General features: G+C 34.5%; 1 protein-coding gene across 2 annotated transcripts; it reads right to left on the bottom strand.

Moving 5' to 3' along the window:
* Positions 1-37: 37 nt before the first annotated feature.
* Positions 38-18974, bottom strand: LOC123556230 (surfeit locus protein 6 homolog). Of its 2 annotated transcripts, none has more exons than XM_053525392.1 (5): positions 18880-18974; positions 13057-13245; positions 3007-3168; positions 2118-2498; positions 38-825 (listed from the first exon to the last, which is right to left on the bottom strand). In XM_053525392.1, exons 2-5 carry the CDS (start codon positions 13187-13189, stop codon positions 182-184), a joined length of 1320 nt encoding a protein of 439 aa, XP_053381367.1. In that variant the 5' UTR covers positions 13190-13245; positions 18880-18974; the 3' UTR covers positions 38-181. The 2 variants fall into 2 exon arrangements, with proteins under 2 accessions (XP_053381367.1, XP_053381366.1); XM_053525391.1 differs by having other exon boundaries at positions 18887-18973.
* Positions 18975-19048: the final 74 nt, after the last annotated feature.

Consider the following 19048-nt stretch of genomic DNA (forward strand, 5'->3'; position numbering starts at 1 on the left):
ATCTAATTTTACCACTTCAAATTTAAATGAAGCGAGCTACTTGATTAAATTTATTTCAAACTTTTTTGAGAGAATCTTACAGGCTTTTAAGTGTGCAAATATTAACATTTAAACCTTATTATCGTCATAAGTCAAAGTCCAAAGTTGTAACAAATTCATTTTCACAGATTATATTCTATATTTAAAATCCTGGCAGAATTCTTCCTTTCTTTTTTAATTTCTTCAGTTTTTTGTCTTTCATGTTCTGTTTCCTTTTCTGTATATTCTCATTTCTTTTCTTTTGTTTCTCATCCTTCGTTTTCTCCACATGTTCCACTCTTTTATCCCATTTCTTTTTCTTTTGGTCTTTCAATTTCTCTTTCCGTTTCAATGCTTTTTTCAACAATTCTGGATTGTCTTTCACTTTCTCACCTTCAGCTTTATGTAAAGCAGACTCCCACTTAAATTTCTCTTCCAACGCTTTCCCAGCACTCTCGTCTTTGCTTTTCACTTTGTTTATTTTCTCATTTCGCTTCTCGATCTTTTCCAGCAACCTTTTATAGTCTTTTCCGCCAAGATCGTTGTGACGTTTTTCCTTCTTAGCGGAATCCGTGAAATCAAACTTACTGAAAACCATCTGGCCTTCATTGTTATAAACTGGCTTCACCGGCGTGTTAGCACCCTTATTCAAATTGCCTTTAGTAGGTTTTGAACCTTCACCACTTTGTTTGTTTTGTTTCTTTTGTAATTTTTCTAATTTACGTTTCTGTTTTAACTTCATTTTACTTTCTTGTCTTTTCAGTTTCTTCTTTTCTAACCTTTCCTTGTTGCTTGGTTTTCTTTTAGCTGAAAACAGTGAAATTTATTAAAACAGAAAACAAAGTCAAGCTACTCAAGTTGTCAAATAAGAAATTTATATGAGCCGTGCCATGAGAAAACCAACATAATGGGTTTGCGACCAGCATGGATCCAGACCAGACTGCACGGATGCTAGGACCAAATATAAGAAGATTGGAAAACATTCCCAGTTGTGTTTATAAAATGCAAGGATTTCATTCAAGAGGATATTAATGATGTTCTTTTTTAGTACATACACATATTCTTGGTATTATGGCAACTTTAATAATCTTTCCCCTTACTTGCATTTCTATTGTTTTCTGGTTCCTTGGGATCGTGAAGCTCGAGTGACCAATGTTATTTTATACAGTATAATCTAAGAAAAACAAATTTCTATTCCTTAGAATTACACCCTCTATACAAATCATTCACTAGTACCCTAGCAGTAACAATCTTCTGAAGAAATTCACTGCATTTTGTCCACATATGTATGCCAAATATTGCAGTTTTCACTTGACAATTATCAGTGTATCAATAAATTATTTGAATGAGAGACTATCAAAAATGATACTGATTTACAAGTAAAGAATAAAAAGCCTGTTGTCAAAGCCATGATCATTTTTACTGCAATATTTATCTAGGAATAGTTACATTTTCTACTGTTTAACAAACTTGTTTCACCATTTTCTGATCATATCTAATTGCAAATTAATACTAGTATTGAAAATACAATGTCAATCTAATGGTGATCTAATAATTTTCACTACTCGGCTATTTTCATAGAAGAAAAAAAAACGATGACAAAATTGCAATCCAATCTCAGACTCCATAATAATACAATTCTGCCTACTTCTGGTTATGAATTTGGTAAACGGACTTAGATGTTGCACGACATGTACAGTATGCATTATGACTATGATCGTAGATATCAATGACCAACATACAAATATATCCCATGTTTGCAACACTGGATGTTTGATTTGAATTATACAGGAATGAGCAGTTAATGTGACTAGTGTTCCTCAGTACCATACCACTTAACAAAGTCCACTCTAAAGTCACTGAAAACTTCTCTACATGACTTAGATGCGGAGGACCCATAACAACCTTAGACATAATGTAGCCGAGAAAACAAGTCTCATCCGGGAACTGAACTTGCCGCTAAAAAAGGGCAGGGCACTGCGCCCTCCTTTCCCGCTCTACAAAAATCCCTTAGACTAGCATATCTTAATTCATTGTCTGGTCTCTACCTACCAAAGTAAGAAAAATTTAAGCACAGACATATAAAGATGAAGTTTTACCTTGTAATTCAGCAATTTTCACCCGAAGTTTTTCCCGTTTGTCTTCAATACTGTTTATACTAGCTGCCTGAAGCATATCACCCTCGGACAAATCATTCTTTAACGCTACACAAGACGTTGATGGTCCAGCTTCTGTATTACTAACAGTACTTGTTACTTTTGAACACTGTTCTTTCTGTTTGTGTAAAGATTTTTGACCAAAAGGTTTCTTTTTCGCTTTAACAGGAATGTTTTGTACTTGCACGGAAACAGTACTGGGTTCTGTAGAGGAATTGTCTGGTTCAGACGACATGTCAGAGTCTGATGTGGCAGCTGTGTGGTTAACAGTCAATGGTTCCTCTATATGATTTACTTTCTGCTTTTTAGGTTTGAGCGATGTATCTGAAATGAGATGAGACAAAGTGCTCTTAACCTCTATACGAATGATACCAGAAATGTAAAACTTTGCACAAATTATTTGGTCAATCAAGGTTATAATTATATTTTTGAAGTAAAACCAAATAGGCTGCATCAAACAGCTTTGTTTTTTCTACATAAAAATTAATTGTTTTGTTGCCACTCAGTGTAATATTTTTTTTGAGATATTTATTGTTGTACTCTAAGCATTTCTGCAAATTTCAGAATGTCTATATATTTTTTTTTTTAGGGGAGGGGGGGGGGGAGTTACATTCTTTAGTACTGTTAAATGTAAATATTTTTTTTTTTATCTAAAAATAAATTCTAGATATCTTACTAAGAATAAGTGTTGCTGTCTTTGAACAAGGTGGTAAAATGTCAAACTTTGCTAAACTCTGTTAATATTAAATCAAACCCTTGCCTTAAACATGTACAAGGAAAAAGACATGAAATTGAAATGATATTCTTTACTATCTTTTTTATTAATACTTACACTCCGTATCGTCAACATCCCTTTCATGTTTCTTTGTTGGCTTTTGCACATCCTCCTCTGGTTTTGTGTCAGAATTTACAGAACTTTCCTTCTTTCTATGTTTTTCTCTTTTCTTCTCCTTTTTGGCCTTTTTCTTCAGTTTGGCTGCAGCTTTTGTCATTTCTGCAGGAATTAAATAGAGAAAGGTAACATATCATAAGTTCCTTTAATACTTTTGTTTGAATGGGTTTCTAGCAGTTTTTCAAAACAATTTCATTTAAAGAAAGCCAATTAACTAAACCATTGCTTCTTAAACTTGTTCATTTGACTGGGTTTAAAATTTCAGGCACATGAAGACCAGTCAACCAAACAATTGCTCCCGTTTTACAATCATTAATTTAAATATGTTTTCCTGATGTAACCATTACCTATATAAAACAGAGGTGGTAGACAAAGCACTTCAGACATCACACAGTCTTCCGTTAAATCATAACAGAGAACATAAATGGCACTTGAAACTCAAACTGTGGCCAGTGTGCTGCAACTACTTTAAAACTAATTAGGTAGGTTTTCTCCCCACTGATTTAGAATGGGGCCACGTCCTATAAACAAGAGGGCCATGATGGCCCTATATCGCTCACCTGAGTACCACTGCTTTTGCCAAAAACAAAAAGAAAAAATTCTTACAAGGTACAGATATGTCAAAATACACCTAAAAATTGGCGGTACCATCCATGTTGTACCACAGAAAAGTGGTCTCAGTTTTTCCCTACGGCCAATAATAAAAAAGTTACTAAATAAGCTATTTATAGTAACATACTAGATGCCCACAGGCAACATGTCGAACCCGTCAGCTGTCAAAAGGACTGGGAGTTATGCCAAATAAAAAAAAAAATTGCAAAAAGTTACAATATAAGTTATTTGTAGCAACAACAAAGAGAAGTAAATGTTAAAAAAAAAAAGTCCACCCGAAAATCCTTACCAGTAGAGAAAGGTCAAAATACACCTCAAAATTGAATGTAACATGCATGTTGTACTACAGAAAAATGGTCTTGATTTTTCCCTATGACCAGTAATGAAAAAGTTACAATATAAGCTATTAATAGTAACAACAAAGGGAAGTAATTCTAAGTTTTTGTGAATGACCTTCAATCTCATGATGGTGAACAATTGTGCCAAATTACATAAAAATCCCTCTATGCATGAAAAAGAAATGCTCCTGACAATGTCATTCTTGTATCTGACCTTTGACCTCTAAGTGTGACCTTGACCTTAGGCCTAAGGACCTGGTTCTTGCGCATGACACTCCGTCCCATGGTGGTGAACCTTTGTGCCAAGTTACATCAAAATCCCTCCATGCATGAAGAAGAAATGCTCAGGACAAAGTTGTCATTCTTGTATCCTTTGACCTCAAAGTGTCACCTTGACCTTAGACCTAGGGACCTGATTCTTGCGCATGACACTCCGTCTCATGATGGTGAACAATTGTGCCAAGTTACATCAAAATCCCTCCATGCATGAAGAGGAAATGCTCCGGACAAAGTCATTATTTAATTTGACCTTTGACCTCTAAGTGTGACCTTGACCTTTGAGATAGGAACCTGGGGTTTGCGCATGACACTCCATCTCACTGAGGTTTACATTCATGCCAAATATAAACAAGATTGCTCCATGTTATGGTCCGGACAAACAAATCCGGACGGACGCACGCACTGACGGACGCACGCACGCACGCACTCACATACACCGAACAGCCATTTGGACAACTATGTCTTCGTTTCCGCAAGCGGGGTCAAAAAGGGAAGTAATAAAAAATATACTGTAAGCAAACAAAAGAAGGATCTGCCAAATAAAAACAAGAGCACCGCAAGGCAACGCAAATGCAGACCAATATTCACATGACCATTGATCCCTAAGTGTGACCTTGACATTGAATTTAGCCATCCGAAACATGAGCTCTGCACATCCTTTCAATGTGTGAACATTTGTGTCAGGTTTCTCTGAAATCCATCAAGGGGTTCAAAAGGTAACAGAGCTGATGGGAAATTGCTAACCAACACACAGACAGACAGACAGACACCGAGGCGATAACAAAATACATCCCTGCGGGCGTATAAATAAGAATCGAGATCTTATGGTGTTACAAGTTGTGTGCAAGTTTGGTTAAAATCAAATCATAAATGAAGCTGCTATTGTGCAGACAAGGTCAAAATAGCCAATTCTGGCCCTTTCAGGGGCCATAACTCTGGAACCCATTATGGGATCTGGCCGGTTAAGAATGAAACCAAGATCTTTTGGTGACACAAGTTTTGTGCAAGTTTGATTAAATTCAAATCATAAATGAAGCTGCTATTGTGCACACAAGCTCAAAATAGCTAATTCCGGCCCTATCAGGCGCCATAACTCTGGAACCCATTAAGGAATCTGACGGGTTCAAGAAAGGAACCAAGATCTTATGGTGACACAAGTTTTGTGTAAGTTTGGTTAAAATCAAATCATAAATGAAGCTGCTATTATGCAGACAAGGTCCAAATAGCTAATTTTGACCCCTTCAAGGGCCAAAACTCTGAAACCCATAAAGGAATCTTGCCAGTTCCAGAAAGAAACAAAGATCTTATGGTGATACAAATTGTCTGCAAGTTTGGTAAAAATCAAATCATAAATAAAGCTGCTATTGTGCAGACAAGCTCAAAATAGCTAATTTTGGGCCTTGCAGGGGCCATAACTCTGGAACCCATAAAGGAATCTTGCCAGTTCCAGAAAGGAATCAAGATCTTATGGTGATACAAGTTGTGTGCAAGTTTGGTAAAAATCAAATCATAAATAAAGCTGCTATTCAGTATTGTGCAGACAAGCTCAAAATAGCTATTTTTGGGCCTTTCAGGGGCCATAACTCTGGAACCCATAATGGAATCTCGCCAGTTCCAGAAAGGAGCCAAGATCTTATGGTGATACAAGTTGTGTGCAAGTTTGGTAAATATCAAATCATAAATAAGGCTGCTATTGTGCAGACAAGCTCAAAATAGCTAATTTTGGGCCTTTCAGGGGTCATAACTCTGGAACCCATAAAGGAATCTGGCCAGTTCCAGAAAGGAACCAAAATCTTATGGTGATACAAGTTGTGTGCAAGTTTAGTAAAAATCAAATCAGAAATAAAGCTGCTATTGTGCAGACAAGCTCAAAATAGCTAATTCTGGCCCTTTCAGGGGCCATAACTCTGGAACCCATAATGGGATCTGGCCAGTTCAATAAAGGAACCGAGATCTTATGGTGATACAAGTTGTGTGCAAGTTTGGTTAAAATACAATCATAAATGAAACCACTATCGTGCAGACAAGAAATTGTTGATGGACGCACGCACGAATGTACTCACGGTATGATACTTAAGTGACTTTTCAATGTTAAATTTTAGCCACATAAACCCAAAAATTAGTCACATAAACCCTCTTTTGGACACTTTTTAAAGTGACTGTCATATAAACAAAGAGTCCAAACCCTAACCTGCTAGACACTCAAGTACCAATTCGTTAGCCCGGACGGACTGACGACGGACGATGGACGATCACAAAAGCTCACCTTGTCACTATGTGACAGGTGAGCTAATAACTGTGAAAATACACTCTACTGAAATTTCAAAACATGGAACTGTTGAAAAAAATGACATTATTTATTTGGTTATTGGTTCAGTAATGACTTTAAAAGTTTTAAGCACACTGTCTTGTATTTCTAATGTTTTATTAAAGTAAAAATTATAAGTACAGTCTTTAGTGAAAATGTAAAAAAAAATTCTTTAGAATTTTAGCTTTAACCCTTACCATGCCGAACACAATTGGTAATGCCTTTGCGACTAGCATAGATCATGATCAGCCTGCACATCCATGCAGTCTGATCATGATCTGCACTGTTCGCTATTCAGTCAGTAAAAACTGTTTTTTTTTGTAAGCACCCCTTTTAACAGTTAATGGTACTGTCTAAATTGAATGATGGACTAATTCATTTTAGAAATTTAGCAGGGTAAGGGTTAAGGGCACTTTCAGAAAAAATGGCTAAAAACGTGACATAGGGGGTCAAAAATAAAGTTCAGATGCATTGTTATGCATTGCCTTCATTGATAAGTAGATACATTGAATTTTTTATCTTTAAAATTTCAGGACTGAAATACAAGCCGTTTTGTTTTTATGAAACTTTAATGAATTAAAACAAGAGGACCATGATGGTCCTGAATCGCTCACCTCTTCCCACATGACCCAGTTTTGAGTATGACGTCGTTTTTTCTATTATTTGACATAGTGACCTAGTTTTTGAGCTCATATGACCCAGTTTTGAACTTGACCTAGATATTATCAAGATAAAAATTCTGACCAATTTTCATGAAGATCCATTGAAAAATATGGTCTCTAGAGAGGTCACAAGGTTTTTCTATTATTTGACCTATTGACCTAGTTTTCGAAGGTATGTGACCCTGTTTTGAACTTTACCTAGATATCATCAAGGTGAACATTCTCACTAATTTTCATGAAGATCTCATGAAAAATATGGCCTCTAGAGAGGTCACAAGGTTTTTCAATTTTTATACCTACTGGCCTAGATTTTGACCCGCACGTGACCCAGTTTCGAAACTGACCTAGATATCATCAAGGTGAAAATTCAGATCAATTTTCATGAAGATCCATTGAAAAATATGGCCTCTAGAGAAGTCAAAAGATTTTAATAATTTTAGACCTACTGACCTAGTTTTTGACCGCAGTTGACCCAGTTTCAAACATGACCTAGATATTATCAAGATGAACATTTAGACCAACTTTCATACAGATCCCATGAAAAGTATGGCCTCTAGAGAGGTCACAAGGTTTTTTTATTACTTGACCTACTGACCTAGTTTTTTTAAGGCACGTGACCCAGTTTCAAATTTGACCTAGATATCATCAAGGTGAACATTCTGACCAATTTTTATGGAGATCCATTCACAAGTATGGCCTCTAGAGAGGTCACAAGGTTTTTCTATTTTTAGACCTACTGACCTAGTTTTTGACCGCACATGACCCTGTTTCGAACTTGACCTAGATATCATCAAGATGAACATTCAGACCAATTTTCATACAGATCCATGAAAAATATGGCCTTTAGAGAGTTAGCAAGGTTTTTCTATTATTTGACCTACTGACCTAGTTTTTGAAGGCACGTGACCCAGTTTCGAACTTGACCTAGATTTCATCAAGATGAACATTCAGACCAATTTTCATACAGATCCCATAAAAAATATGGCCTCTAGAGAGGTCACAAGGTTTTTCTATTATTTGACCTACTGACCTAGTTTTTGATGGCACGTGACCCACTTTCAAACTTGACCTAGATATCATCAAGGTGAACATTCTGACCAATTTTCATGAAGATCTCATGAAATATATGGCCTCTAGAGAGGTCACAAGGTTTTTCTATTTTTAAACCTACTGACCTAGTTTTTGACCGCACGTGACCCAGTTTCGAACTTGACCTAGATATCATCAAGACGAACATTCAGACCAACTTTCATACAGATCCCATGAAAAATATGGCCTTTAGAGAGGTCACAAGGTTTTTCTATTATTTGACCTACTGACCTAGTTTTTGATGGCACGTGACCCAGTTTCGAACTTGACCTAGATATCATCAAGGTGAACGTTCTGACCAATTTTCATGAAGATCTTATGAAATATATGGCCTCTAGAGAGGTCACAAGGTTTTTCTATTTTTAGACCTACTGACCTAGTTTTTGAAGGCACGTGACCCAGTTTCGAACTTGACCTAGATATCATCAAGGTGAACAATCTGACCAATTTTCATGAATATCTTGTGTAATATATGGCCTCTAGAGAGGTCACAAGGTTTTTCTATTTTTAGACCTACTGACCTAGTTTTTGAAGGCACGTGACCCAGTTTCGAACTTGACCTAGATATCATCAAGATAAACATTCTGACCAACTTTCATAAAGATCCCATGAAAAATGTGACCTCTAGAGTGGTCACAAGCAAAAGTTTACGGACGCACGCACGGACGCACTGACGCACGGACGGACGACGGACGACGGACACCGCGCGATCACAAAAGCTCACCTTGTCACTTTGTGACAGGTGAGCTAAAAACTGAAAAAATTACAAAATAACACATAAAAATAATAGTATTCTTCTGTCTTTTTAAAGTACTTATATTTCATTTTTCTTCAACATGTGTGTTGGATTAGGTCTAAAACAAATTAGAAAAACTACTTTCTTAACGTTCCCTTTCCATTATTTTTTTTCTACCTTTTAATGTCAAAAAAGTACTTTCTATAAAATAAATGGTGACAAAAGTTTTCATTGTTTTCTTCCATCAATAGCTAAGTTTGAAAATTTATGCCAGATTTTAAGTTTAGATCCGCAGTAGCAAACATGAAAAATTTCAGCAAAATCGGTCACTCTTTGGTATCAAATCACTTTCATTTCCGAAAGCAGTATTTTCAGCTCAAAATCTTACACTCCTGACATAATAATAAGTCTAATATAACAACTAAGTTCTTAGTTTCTGGTGCTTAATGCAACAAGTTTCTGTCACTTATAACTCTAAATATAAAAATCATTAACATGTAAGCATTATTTCTTGGCAGAATTTATTACTGAGGCTAAAACCATCAATTTGTTTATATCAACCAATATGGGAGTTTAACTTTGTTAATTTTTGTAATAAAATATCAGCAAAACCATACTACTTTAACCAACAAACACCTTTGCAACAAATAATGAAAACAAACTGTTTTAACTGATCTCATTTCAAGAACAATGGTCATAACTTTTAAAGAAAGAACAAAATCTTACACTCCTGACTTAATAATAACGAAGTCTACTATTACAACTATATTCTTAGTTTCTGTTGCTTAATGTAACAAGTTTCTGTCAGTTATAACTCTAAATATAAAAGTCATTAACTTGTAAGCTATATTTCATGGCAAACTTTTTAACTAAGGCTAAAACCATCAGTTTGCTTATATCATCCAATATGAAAGTTTTAAATTTGTTACTTTTTGTAATAAAATACGAGCAAAACCATAGTATTTTAAACAACAAATACCTTTGCAACAAATAATGAAAACAAACTGTTTCACTGATCTCATTTCAAGAACAATGGTCATAACTTTAAAGAAAGAACAAAATCTTACACTCCTGACTTAAGAGCAAGTCCAAAGAATTCTGACATACTAATGTTTCTAATTTATATGTAAAAACAGCATCTTTTACCAAAATTCTAAATTGCAAATCTTACACTTTGAGTCATTTTTATATTTTTGTAAAGTAAGTCACCTTTTAGATAGAACAGCAATATATTTTCAGTGTTAAAAATAGCTGCAAGATATCTGCCACAATAACAAAGTTTAAAATATTCGAGATGACTTTCAAGTTAAAGTGTCACAGTATACAACAAACAAAAGTTCTGAACACTGACAGGGCTCTCGTTTGCTTTTTGGGACAGGGTCCAGGGTCAAAAATGGGGGGAATTTCGCATGATTTTTCAAAAAAATCCTTTGAGGGGGAATTTCAAACACAAAAAGAAATGCAAACAAATATAATCATGCTTTTAAATTTTGCTGACCCAAACCTGAATTCTGTTAATTATAAACTCTGCTGTATGAATTCTGCCAATTATTAACAACCTTATTCAGGCATCACACTTTGTATTTTTTTCTCTGAGCTACTGAATTTTCGGAAACAATAAAATTTCAAGGCCAACAAGTCCACTGCAAATCGCTTAGCACTGATGTTCTTGGACTCGAGGGGGAATTTTTTTGAATAGGGGGGAAAAAAACGTATTATTTTGAGGGGGAAATGGGGTCGATATTTGGCCCCAATTTTTGCCAAACGAGAGCCCTGACTGAACGCGAAACATAAAACTGTCCAAAGTGTATCATTCCATAGTTTGTTCAGTCAGTTTGCACTGAGAACATCTGGCATCGAGATGAGCTCCTCGATTCATCCAAATCAGGACATATGGCAGGCGTTTTATGATACTAAAATGTGGCTATTTTACGTTTCTGATCCTGAAATGATTGTACACTCTGGCTTGTTGTACAATCAGCATTATTACTGAGATCTGTATCTTGCGGTTCATTAGTAGCTGCTATGAGTTAAGATTTTATAACTTGAATTTTCATTGATAAGGCAAATAGTAAAACCACCTTGGACTCGTACTGAACAGCACAATTATCTGTAAACCTATGCAGGACCTTGATTTTGCATGGGCCAGGATTCTTCATGAGGTAGATAAACAGCTGATCTGTGAAAGCATGGACAGCCTTAGCATTATGTACTAATTCATCTGAGAGAATAATAAGTGATTCCTTTATAATCACAGGATTCTCCACTGTACTATTTTGGCCATGCCTGACTACAAAATATTTTTTCTTGTAGGCAAGGTTCTGTTCCTTTTTCTGTTTTTTTTATACTTTTCATTTGTCTCTCTCCTGGTGGGATCAGACTTCAATTTTTCTCTGAATTTTTTTACATAAAAATTATTCACGATTCTTGATTCTCTTGTCCAGTGCATCATGATTTTTAGACAGTTTACTTTTCTTATTTATCTGAATATTGTTTATTGATCTGAAATTACAGGTAATGCAGGACATTACAAATTTGTAAATTATTTACTATACATATATAAATATAGTACCATTACCATTTACATAATGGTACATCGTTGTGTTTTGTATTTAATTTCTCATGTAAATAGTAAATTGTTGATTTTATAATCAAAATATATTGATGTGCTCAGTCAAAAATGTGGAACATACACTTTAAATTTAAACATTTCATATATGTCAGGAGTGTAAGATTTAAACAAAGCCCTAATATAGGTCTTTATATTAAAAATCCTAAAAGGCATGACTTCTAATGGTTTACATATTCAACATGGACCAATATAGCATTATCTTAAGCCATATACTGTTCTGTAGTTACACAATGGTTTGATTTTTATAGCTTATGAACACAATTAATTTCATTTTGATATTAATACAAGCTTTTTAACATTTAAAACCTTTGTAACTTGTCTGAATCAGTTTTAGTATAATATTAAGAAACATAAATTCTACTTACATTCATTTCATGCAGCCACTATACATGACAGTACCAAGCTTTCATAATGACATAATTCTTACACTCCTGACATATTTTTAAATTTTTTATACTTGACACCAGTCCTGTCAATCAAGTGTCATCAGTGAACTTACATGACCTTGCATGTGTAGCAGTCCACTCAATTTCTTACAAAATGTACACATAAGTTGGTTCTCACAGTGTTTTTCAAAATTAGGGGTGTAAATCACAAATCTTACACTCCTGACCATTTAGTAGTCCTGTTTTTGATAAGGTCCCCACCACTCACACATATAAACATATTGGGTTCGGTAAAAGGCAGTTTGCTTAAATACTCTTCTGAAAATGTTTATGTACAAATAAAATGCTATAAAACTAACAGTGCCATTAACTGTATTGTTTTCTTTGATGACAAAGCCCTTTTTATTATTTTTTTTAATCAAGGGGTGCATAACTTCTTGGGCGCACAAAATGTCTTTAGTCACTCACAATATGCATGTATGTTCAACCAAAATTTAGTCAAGTGTCTGTATTTTTATATAAGGTAGACATTTAAAGGGTTCCTCTTCATTTTTTTCTTCAATATTGCTATGAAGCAAGATGTACTTCAGAAATGTCACGCTAAAATCTTACACTCCTGACAATTTTTGGCCTAAAAATCAAGGTAACTTTTTTATTATAAAAGATATCACTCTAAAATTTTGACACAATATATTCACCTACAAAACGCATTGTTCAATAGGCAAATCTGTTTGTTTGGGTAAGACATGAACAAAATATGAGCTTTATAAAAAATTAGCCATTTTTTTTGAAAGTGCCCTTAAGCTTTAAAACTGAATACTATTTGTCAATGAGTGGCCAAACTTCAACCATAAATCATTCTAAAACACTGATATATTTATTTACACTTCTTGATTTACAACAAAAATGTAACAATTCTCTCTCAGATTTTCCATTACAGTAGTTTACCTTCAGCATTGCCTTCTGGTTCCAATTCTGCAGTCACTAAAGGGGGAACCAGATTCCACATTCTTTCGAAGTATTCATTATCTTCAGCAATGCTTACACGCTGCCCTGTTCCAGATTCTTCACTATCTACCATTATCTTTATACAGTTTGAATTCCCTTAAGATACTTTGTTATCCAAAACTTGTAGATCTGAAAACAAAAAACAACCAGGATATAATTTATTAAATATACCATGTAGGTTCTATAAATCCTAGAAATAAGGAAATAATTGGACAAATGAAGTTCTAGTTTGGTCTGCATTGTATAAACAAGTAATCTAACATGACCAGCAAATAACCTACATACATGTACATGTAGAGCAAAATCTATCTCGGTTTATTCTGCAATAAACCACTTGCATGCAATGACGTCATTCGATCCAGGTGCGTAGCACGGTCGTAAAAAGTAGTTACCATTTTTCCTAACACTGTTGATACTAGTATGTTGTGTTAGAATCAAATTAATAAGCTCCCAAGTGTGATTTATCATAGAATAACCAGAGTTTTTTCATTCTTATGCAAAACAATATATCACTCAGGAATACGGCCTTCGTGATATATTCTTACGCATAAGAACTCAAAACACGGGTTATCTTATGTTAAACCACCTCTGGGAACTTACTATTTCTTAAATGTAAAACAGTATATATCAAGAGCTAACAGGAAACTATCATCAATTTGTATCAAATAATTGAGTAACAACAGTTTTCAGTGAGTTGGCGGAACTACAACAGAGTGCATTCCCTCCTAAAACACTCTCATGATCAGCGTTTTGTATTTCCGCATTTTCTTCAATTTCTTTGACCTAGTTCTGGCTACCTTAACTGACGCTATTTATATATATATTTATATTCTGATGGCTGCGTCCATTAAGTTATGGCTAAACCCTATTTGTTTACCTACCTGCGCACCGACTCTTACGAGAAACTGATGACATCATGCATAGCACATTGTTATTTTTGAATTTCAGAATTATTTTTTATATTTAATAAATTTCACTGACTTAAAAATGAAAGAATTTTTAACAAAGCTCATAATCATACCATAGAAAGTTTATCCATAAATAATGATTCTTTACTGCTAGATTTGTTTTCAAAATGAAGAGTTCATTAATCAGGTGCCAACTACAATGGTGGTTAAAATACTGCAGACAGCAGTACTGTAGTGCCAGTATGCATTTGAATCTTTTATGTATAACTCATTTTCAAATGGTGATGCATGGTTTATTTTATGCCAGATTAAAAGAAAAATGGATTAAATAAATATTAAATTAAAAGGCGAGTCTGTGGCGTTTGATCTGATGAAATTAATGTGACAGACTTCTGGCAAGATTTCTAATAAGGTTTCAGTAGGTGGCACGCTTCATCTCAGAGATCCAAAACAGAATTATAACACCTCTGAAGCTGAAGAGTTTTAGCTAATGGATTGAAAAATTTTTCTGCGATCTGCAAAAGTTATATTTTGGTATGGTATTTTCCTCACTGAAGCAAATATTCATGCCTAAGATTAGTAAGAACTAAATGATTATCGTAAACAGTGCTGTGATCTGGAACCCTTCATTATCTGGACCTGACTAATCAACTGTATGTGTTACTGAAGGATGCAAATAGTTAATATTACTTGTGAGAGGTGTGAGGCAATATTATTAGTTACACTGCTTGTTGGTCAGGGATCGAATTTAGCAGTCGCTAACTCGCAAAATTTGAGTAAGAATAAAAAATGCAAGTAAAAAATCATGGCACTCGAATATTTTCGCGATCATGTTTGAAAATCAAACTGTCCTTTTCTCTTTTAACCCTTTACTCCATACAGATACAATAGTATTGATTATTGATACCCAATACACTCAGTTGCATTATCTGTACACTATCTCCATACAGGTTATTGGAGAAAAATGTAAAATTTATACCTGTGTTACTCAGATCAAAATTAGTCTATGAATACTTGTTTTAACCATTTAGTGTCCAACATAATTTATTTTTAGAATTAAATTTCCTTTCTGATGGTATATTTTTCATAATTTTGTGATAAATATTTTTCACAATAGAAAGCTACAAACCTAAGACCTTAGGAATATTAGGACCTAAGAATATTATTATAATTTAGCTGTTTTATGCATGTGATACAACAGAAAAGAAATATTTTTACTGTTACAAATGCACAATTTTATTAATTGAAGGTAAATGAAAGACTAGAAAGGTCTATATTAAGTGATTTTCAAAATAAGCAAACCCATTTAATTAATCATTAAAATCTACACCCCTACCAAAGTTACAGAACTTCATAGATCATAAAATTAATTAATTACATAATGTTTTGATAAGGAGCACTGATCAAAGACACTTTCTATAAAATTTGTTGATCCACATCATAAATAATGATGCAAACAACACCCTTATTGCCTTGTTTTGACAGCTGTGCACAATAAACACACCTCCAAGGGGTCCAGGTCAATTAGCATAAATTCCATAATGTTGACAAGGGATCTATGGATTTTAATGGTTGTTATGGTAACCACACCTTTTATTACACCAATCTTATGTCTCACTTTTACATAATTTGCCATAGTGGAATGATAGAATGCAAATAATAACTTGTTTTTGGGTCACCTATGTACTTTTCCATCCATCAGTAGCTGTCCTAATATATATAAAGTCAGTGTGATTTTCAGAAAATGCCACTTGAATTAAAAGTGATAATTATCAATAAATTACAATTATAACCACAAGTTTTTCTGAAACTGATCTTTTATTAACAGTTTAAACTTCACAAATATGCTTATGTGGGCTTCATTGCCAATATATTTTATTGGTATTTTGCATTTAAACTATCAGTGTAGTAGAATGCGATAAAAGGAGTATCTATGGAGTAATGCATAGATGCGTTAAAAGGAGTATCTATGGAGTAATGCATAGATGCGTTAAAAGGAGTATCTATGGAGTAAAGGGTTAAAACTCCTTTGGGACAGTTTATTTACTGATAATCACAAGACTGCTTGTAGACGCTTGTCGCTTTATAAATAGTAATTATCAGAAATCTAATAAGCATCAAGGCAATATTTGTTTTCATTTTGGTCTGTAATTTGCAAAGTTCAGCAAAATGGAGAGGAAAATAACATGTTTCTTGGTGCAAAAACTTTAAAGGCCCGCGGACATCTAAAATGCTAGCAAAACTTGGGGCAGTGACCAGAGAAAAACTTAAAACTTCACCGTCCAGCCAAAAGTTCAAAGAATCATTGAGTACTTGAGGCAAGATAAGCAGATATACAGAGACTGAGAGATACAGCAGATCTGATATTTATTTAGTCCTGGCTTCCAAAACTCTATAATGCCGCTTTTTTATATTTTGTTTTTTTCATAGTTGCAGCTTTAGAGTTTTGGACCAGGCCTACTATGAAACTATACCAAAATAAAAAGCTGTCCAACTTTACGTCGCAAACATAGTCAACTGAAATTTTGAACAAGACGTATGTGTATCTTGATAAAGTAATCACTTCTACATCTGTTAACACCATTTATCAAATTCTGCAAGCAAATCTTACCATAAAATTGTTGATTTTTACAAGGTACTGTCAGATCAGCATCATTTCAGCGGCCATTGTTGAATAGCTACAACAAGATTCTCGCATGACGTAACCGCGCGAGCCGCTAAAAATATACATGTGGAGCACCTTGTAAACAAAAGAAATGATTTATACATCAAGTTTTCTTAAGGATTTATCTATGAAAGTAATAATTCGAATCAATTTCAATAAAAAATAACCATTTTCCCAAGTTTTTTTGCCACCGGGATGCTGATGCAACTTCAACATGAAGCGGCACATGTAAGTGCTCTCTTAGCGGTTCGCGCGGGTGAAAGGTCAGTCTTGTATTTCAAAGGAGCAAGATGGTGGCGTAGAATAAACGTTTCAGACTAGTTCAAAATTGTCAGGTAGTTCTGCCATCAAATATGGGTTTTAATGTGTAAAATTTGGCAAAATGGTAGCCAAAAACAGAGCTCCAGATAAGCTGCGTATTTGCGTATTTACGCAATTAAAATTGCAGAAAACCCAATTGAATTCATACAGTGTGCGTACTGAAACGCAATTAAAATTCCTAATACCCAATTCGTAAAAAATGGCTTGCGTATCGCATTTTCCTTATAACTAGAACGGGTACAAGACTTTAACGCTAGATTTGACTGACTGGTTATACGTTACTGCAGAACAGGTTGCAATTTATCGGAAAAATAACAGGACCATTCAGTCGGCTGATCGGTGTTATTTGGACGCTTTGTAAACAATTTTACGCTGATAAAATGTAAAGAGGTTGCAGGAAAAAACATTGTTGCAGCACAAACAAACAAATTAGTGGGATATTTTGCTGTTCAACAATGACAGTTATCTGTTTGTGACGATGTAGTGTCACCAATACTGGATGACATCTTTTGGGAGAATGCATATTGCGGTGACCACATCGTTCGGGATATTGTGGATGAACTGATCTCAGACTGCATTAAAAGTGAAAAAGAAAACAACAGTATGAAACATTCATTACAATTTTAAATACATTTTTGTATTAAACATTGAAGGGCGCCATTAAAATACTTAGTCAGTCCTGTTTAATGATATATACCATGTGTATACTGTAAGCAAAAAAATACTCAATTGGTTAGTGCGAGATTGGTAAAATACCCAATTGGTTTTAGCAAATACCCAATTACTTCTGAAAAGGCTGGGTAATGATATTACTTTTACCCAATTCAAATTTCCAATACCTAATTCAGACAAAAAGTGATGGGTAAATACCCAATTGCACCAAAAGCTTATCTGGAGCTCTGTAAAAATATTCAGCTCAGAGATGTTTATATGCTGTTATGGATCTCTGCGCTGAAACGAATCCTGTACTGAAACCTAACCAGGAATCGTGCCAGAAGTCTGTCACGATATAATTTCAACAAATGAAATGCAATAGACTAACCTTTTACTTTAAAATATTTCTAATCCATTTTTCTTTTGAACTGGCATAAAAGAATCCATACAACATAATTTGAGACAAAAGTAATACACGCAAGTTTCTAATTGGTACCCCTGTCTGCAATATTTTGTCCGCCATTGCAGCTGTCACCTGATCAGGGTACTCTTCATTTTGAAAACCAATAGGCAATATAGAATCATTATTTATTGACCTTTTCTGCAAACATAAACCTTCTAGACTGAGGTAGGATTTTATGAATTTTATCAAAAATGGATATGTTTAAGATTAAATTAAATTCATAAATACATAAAATTTTGATCTTGATTTTCAAAAATAACCATGTGCTCTGAACTGTTGCATGACGTCATCAGTTTCTCATGAGAAACTGTGCGAGATATTGCGGTTTGATACTGGTTGGGTAACCAAATGGGGTTTCGCCATAACTTAATGGACGCGACCATCAGAAAATAAAAATAGTGTCAGTTAAGTTATGGTAGTCAGAACTAGCAAAATGGTTGCTTTTACTATATATTAACTGATCAGAAAGTGCTGCTGCCGATTTCTTTTAAAATGTACAAACGCGAGCGTGTCATATTTCTAGCACAATTATTGGTATGATTTCCCTACGGAGTAAACTTCAGCGCTCCAGTCCAAATCCAGTATATAAACCGTGTGCTGAAGATCTCAAGGCTTAAGCTAGTCTGATATCCGAAAATTTTACAATCCGGAAATGAGAAATAGATCAGATTGTGAAATTTTTAAGACAGTTGAGCAAACAGATGCGATACTGGTTACTCTATGGCTCTAAACACTGTTTTATCGAAATATACCTTTTACCTTGCGTATTTATTAACAGTTTGTCTGAAATTTTCTAACGTAAAATACACTTTGCACATGTGCACGGTTTGTGAAAATGGCACGTCATGATAATTATGCGATATCAAAATTTACATTCGCACCGGTAAGTTTAACCAATCAAATCCGTTGTTATATTCTTGC

Source organism: Mercenaria mercenaria, chromosome 15 (genome assembly GCF_021730395.1).
Source record: "Mercenaria mercenaria strain notata chromosome 15, MADL_Memer_1, whole genome shotgun sequence".
Lineage (NCBI taxonomy): Eukaryota > Metazoa > Mollusca > Bivalvia > Venerida > Veneridae > Mercenaria > Mercenaria mercenaria.